Raw genomic sequence first — 6,134 nt, 5'->3', positions numbered from 1 at the left:
TATTTTTATTTTTTAAATAGTCTTTTTGGATAGAGTCATGATGAATTTAATTTATATTATGCAATTTTTTTGTTTTTTTTAGATCACCAGAACGGCGAGAACAATATAAAGTTCTCTTCAAAACTCTAAATGATGGTTTAGAATCTTTAAAAATTCTTCAACTTGCAGCTACTCGTTGGCTATCAATTGCAAATGCAGTACGAAGAATTCTTCAACAATGGTTAGAGCTTAAAACTCATTTTCAGTTAAAAAGAACTGCTGATAAATGTTACACTGCAGAGCTTTTGTACAATATGTACACAGATATTCGTAACGAGTTATATTTTATATTCTTGGAACCTATATTGAATGAAACCCAGTCTGTCAATAAAGCATTTCAGATTAATAATGGGGATCCTGCAAAACTCCTAAATGATCTGATTATTCTTATTCAAGGACTTGCCCAGCGGATTGTGATAACTGGGTGTAAAGAAAATCTTCTAAAAGTTAATGTGAAAGATTATCTTCATCCACATCCATATCTTGGATATAAATTTGAAGAAAAAATGAAAGAAGCTAGAATAAATAATTTATTGACAGTTGATGATGAAATGAAAATTAGAACTAGATGCATAGATTTTATAATTGCTTTGGTCAATCAACTTCAGCAACGTCTTCCAGATAATATAGAGATTCTTCTCAACGTTTCACTTCTCTCTCCTGAAAAATGCCTCCGCGTTATAAAACCATCTGTGATTCCTCTCGCACAACTCATGAATGAAACAGAAGATACCATAACAAAGATCTACTATCAATGGTCAAAGCTCTCCTTTGTTCAGTGGCAAAATATCACAAATACAATTTCTTTCTGGGCCGAGGTGCAAGAATATCAAGATGCATCGGGTGAAAATCCTTTTAAAGATCTTGTTAACTTAGCATTAAAATGTCTTGTGCTTCCATGGTCTAGTAATAATGGTGAAGTAGAAAGGGCATTTAGTCAAATGAAGATTGTCAAAACTTCTTTGCGGAATCGTCTTCATCAGGATACAATTAATGCTATTCTTATTACGCGAGCGGGACTTCGAAGAATAAACAAATGTTGTTTTGATTATGAATTTCCGCCTTCAGTTCTTCGTCAAATAGGAACTATGACAGCATATACAAAACAAGATAAATCTTTTGGTGACATCCAAAGTGTTCCACAAACTACCACAAGATTAAATAACTTCATTTGGAAATCTCCATTTAAAGAAAATTTGGATCCAGATGATTCAGATGATTCAGATATTATATAATCCAACTTCATTATATATAATAATCTCTATCATAACTTATGTGCAATTTTCAATGTACAAATAAAGAAAATTTTTATTTCTTACAATTAATAAAGTTTTATTTCTTAAAATTGTATTTTATTAAAAAAACAAATATATTTAATTTTATAAAGTATACTTAATAAAAAATATAATATAAAAAAGTTACATTTTTATTAATAAAATTTTAATTATATGAAAATATATGAAATATATAATAAATATTATGTAACATACATTTATTTATATTTTAATAATTAATTTTTAAATTATTTAATTATTAAAATGTTTTTATGCATAAATTAAAATCTTAGTAGGATTTGATGCCTGCGTGTAGGATTTCAGACATGCCCTAGTAGGAAAGGCTTAAAACGAGTTGGCAACATTGATTAGGACTTATTTGTAGTTTGTGAGCTGCAAATTCCAACTAAAAACCCGTTTATCTTTGTAAAATTAAAGAGAAAAAGCTTTATTTAACATTATATAATAAGAAATCAAAAAATATATTCGCGATTCTGAAAATTTTTTCTCAGAAATTAAGTATAAAAGTATAGCAATTGCTTTTATAGTTTTCAAAAAAGTACATCTATTTGTTAAAAACTTAATTTACTTAAAAAATTTGCAAACAAAAATATTAACAATAACAAAATAACTTCATTGAATAATTTTCTTTTTTTACCTTTTCTCAAAAATATCAATTATTGTTTTCAGAATTGTTTTAAGAACATTAGAAATTGATTCTAACTTCAATTAATAGGACTTCTTATTTCATCTAATTAAAATAAGAGAGTTTTTAAACGTAAAAATGCCGAAATTTAAGAAATTTCGAGACCTTTCATGAAGTCAACAAAATCGTCGTCTAAAGAATTTTTTAAATTTGAATAAAGATTGTAGAAATCAAAAAATATCAACTCCGTTAAAAAATAATATAAATTTATCTACGACTATAAATAATAATCGGGAAGAATATCAACTTGTAGATGTAAGTGAAGATTATGAGGAAATTTCATATAATGATAAGGAGTCTACAATAAAAAGTGAATCATTACAAAATAATTTAGAACAATATAATTCAAATAATTGTAGACAATTTATCAATAATAATGTTTATGATGATTGTGAAAAATGTAACAAAATGTCACATGCAATGAATATTTTACGTGAAAAAATCTCTATATGGTCAGTCACATATAATTTGCCACAAAATTCAATCAGCGCTCTATTACATTTATTCAGAGAAGGTATGGATGGATTTCCATTAGATGCACGTACACTTCTTGGTACGCCAAGAATAACTAAATTGTCAAAAACTTATTCAGGAGAATATTTTTACTATGGTTTTGAGCGTGCATTAAAACAACAGCTTCAACTTGTGTCTAATAGTAATATTGAACAAAATTTGCAATTAACACTAAGCATTGATGGCTGTAAGACTGTAAAATTTTCTACTGCAGTTAAAAATAAGCTATCAGAAGATTTGATATCTGTAGCAGAATGGATTCCATTAGAATTTGCAAGAAGAGTGAGAGGTTTGGATAATTTTGCAGGTGGAAAGCTACTGAACATCGTACGTTTTTATTATATAAGGTAAATGGCTATAACTTCGTCAACGGATATAATTTCGTCAGGCCTTCTTAAAATTAAATAAATTAAGCAATCTCGCGCATATCGACTATATTTCCCGATTTGAAACGATTTGAACACTTTTTATCGTCTCAATACGGAAATTTTGAACCGAAAGACGCATAAAAAATAAGGATATATACGTTTATCCTAACGCGGAGTCGCCACAAGCGCCACTGACGTAGCGGCAGTCACGCACAAGACCTAGCGACGAGCGGACGTGTCTTAAGATTTCAGATTTCAATTGGTAAGTAAATTCAGTTTTTTGTTCATGATTTTACATAAATTAAGTTTGAATAAAATATAGAAAAAATTTTTAGTCAAGTTTTCACATTATTTGTTTAAATAAAATGGATGACGAAATTATGTGTCCTTAAATTGCCTCGTGGCTCTTATTTCGTCACACTGATGAAATTAAGTGAGAATGCTTACGGAGTAATTGTAAGTTTTTACATGTGTAAAAAATATTTTGATTTTTTACAATAATTTTTTTAAAGACGCTAATAGAGTTTACAATACTAAGATTAAATTTCGTCATAGAATTACCTTGCGTTTATTAAAGTAATCTTCAATTTTTGAAATGTCAATTCGGTATGACGAAATTAAATACATTGTGGTTTTTACTCGGGTCGATATAACTTCGTCAAATACATTTTATTAATAAAAGTCTAAGAAAAAAAACAAACGAACGTCATTTCACTCCAGCGTTCACTTATTCTATTCTTGAATACTACCAACAATTATTGTTTGTCCTCCTTATTTATGTGGAAAAGAAATAATATTGAATGACGATATTATATCCAACATAAATGATACTTGTCTCTTATTTCGTCACTCGGCAAGAATAGATACTGTCAGTGTTAAATAGACTGGACTATTTCGCCATGCACTTTTCATTTTATTTAATATAACAAATAATTAAATTGTTTTTATTATAATAAATTTAATCAACTCAATTGCTACGTTTATTTTTCTATTTATGCCTGTATCTCATTTTTATAGTTTTGAAGATGGAGAAAGGGAAGAAGTCCCAAATCAAAAAGAAACCCAAACGAAACATGAATTATAATGATCAAACGATGAAACTAGCTTTACAACAAATTAGCGAAGGGATGTCCGTAAGCAGCGCTTCGAAAGCATTTGGCATTCCCAGAACTACGCTTCAAGATAAAAATTTGGACGACATCAACGATCAGTCGGAGCTCCTACTATATTGAGACAAGATGAGGAAAAAGTTTTTATCAATTGGATAGTCGAACTGGGAAAGCAAGGATTTCCAGTAACAAAGGACCAACTCTTGTACAGTGTTTCCAACTACATGGCAGAAAACGGATGTATCAATTGTTTCAAGGATGGAATTCCAGGGCGCCGATGGTATGAAGGTTTTTTAAATCGCCACAAAGAAATATCCAAAAGAGTACCTCAAAATTTGTCGACGGCTAGAGCAAACATAAGTGAAGAAGGAGTTCGAAATTGGCATGCAAAAATCAAGAACTTTTTTGAAGAATATGATGATCTCAAACAGGTTTTAACTTGTCCCAATCGCATTTTCAATTGCGATGAGACAGCTTTTTACCTTTGTCCAAAAGATAAATTCATTCTCGCCAAAAAAGGATCTAAACAGATTTATAGTAGAATAACTAATGACGAAAAGGAATGCCTGACAGTTCTTATTGGAGCATCAGCTACTGGATGTTTAATGCCACCATTAACTCTGTTCCCATACAAACGCATGCCACAAAATATTGTTGCGAAAATGCCCAAAAATTGGGGAATAGGGAGAACCGACTCAGGTTGGATGACATGCGAGGCATTTTATGAATACATAACAAATATTTTTTATCCATATTTGCAATTAAATAATGTCGAATTTCCTGTTGTCATGTTCCTTGATGGGCACTCATCCCATTTTTCTTTGCATCTAAGTACATTTTGCAGAGAAAAGGGCATTATTTTAATCGGCTTGATACCAAATGCAACGCATCTTCTGCAGCCTATGGATGTATCCTTGTTTCACCCCCTTAAGAACGAGTGGAAAAAAATAATTCATGAATGGCGGATCAATAATAACGGTGAACGTCTGAAAAGGGAGGATTTTTCAGGTTTAGTTAACGAATGTTTGCAAAGAGCAGCTAAATCAGAAACGATACGCAATGGCTTCAGGATCTGTGGATTATACCCATTCGATGTGAATGCAGTGCCTTTTGAAAAACTATTAAAAACTACAGCCGATGATTCAGAAAAAACAGAAAGTGAAGAATCAGAGCCAAGAGAAAAAAATGAAGAAGATATTTGCTCAATTCTGTCAGTCATTGAAAGTACGATAGGAGTCGAAAGATTAAAAGAGTTCAAGAGATGTGAAAAGGATCAATGGAATGGCCAAACGAAAGATGAGGGTCTTTTTAATTTTTGGTTAGACATTAAAAAAAAATACCTGACTCATCACTTCAAAATATGAGTATTTCAGAAAATAATCAACAAGAGCATAATACAACACTCGAGGCAAATATAAATTTTTCCGCCCTTGAACTTGATGAGAATTTCGCTGCGAACGGTGTAATCGACTTGGACATAAATGCAGATGGTTCAGTTGTGATTTCGACACCAAAATCAAGCTGTGTAGATACTCCACAGATTTTCCGACAGTTTGATGACTCACCGATCTCCAACCTAACAGAACAACGAGATGAAAATGCCAACAACCTCGAAAATTTTGATAAACAAACACCGATTACCCAGAAAAAAATATTTCCATCTCCGTTCAAAAATGCGCTTTTTTGGCCAGACACCCCAGTTTCAACAACCAAATCTGGAAAAGTTAGACGGAAGATAACTCCATCAGTAGCTATTGCTGATGAGTTTATGGCATATCAAATAAAACTCAAAAAGGAAAAGGATGAAAAACTATCCAAATCAAAATCGAAAGGTAAGGGTAAGAAAAATTCAAATAGAAATGAAGATGAAAATGCCAAAAATAATATGACTGATGCGAATACTACAGAAATAATCAAAGGTGATTATGTAGTAATTCTCTATGAGGGTGAGAAATTCCTAGGCCTGGTACTCGATATTGAAGAAGGACCAAAGTTTAAAATAAAAACAATGGCAATGGGTGGTATGAGTATACAGAATAGATGGAAATGGCCTGATGAGGATGATATATATATATATATATATATATATTCTAGTCTACGAAAGAAAAGAAATTGTAAAAAAGAT

The 6,134-nt window shown here is 31.0% G+C and overlaps 1 protein-coding gene across 1 annotated transcript; it reads left to right on the top strand.

Annotated features, from left to right (window-relative positions):
• Positions 1 to 2,535: 2,535 nt before the first annotated feature.
• Positions 2,536 to 5,373, top strand: LOC138934106 (uncharacterized). Its single transcript, XM_070297543.1, has 2 exons — positions 2,536 to 2,719; positions 4,112 to 5,373. The coding sequence occupies exons 1-2, from the start codon at positions 2,536 to 2,538 to the stop codon at positions 5,371 to 5,373; spliced, it is 1,446 nt and encodes a 481-aa protein (XP_070153644.1).
• Positions 5,374 to 6,134: the final 761 nt, after the last annotated feature.

This window comes from Polyergus mexicanus, unplaced genomic scaffold (assembly GCF_030449975.1).
Source record: "Polyergus mexicanus isolate NDT 795.1 unplaced genomic scaffold, iyPolMexi1.0 SCAF_6, whole genome shotgun sequence".
Classification (NCBI taxonomy): Eukaryota; Metazoa; Arthropoda; class Insecta; order Hymenoptera; family Formicidae; genus Polyergus; species Polyergus mexicanus.
Note: the sequence above shows the minus strand (reverse complement) of the source record. Positions and strands in the feature narration are given on the sequence as shown.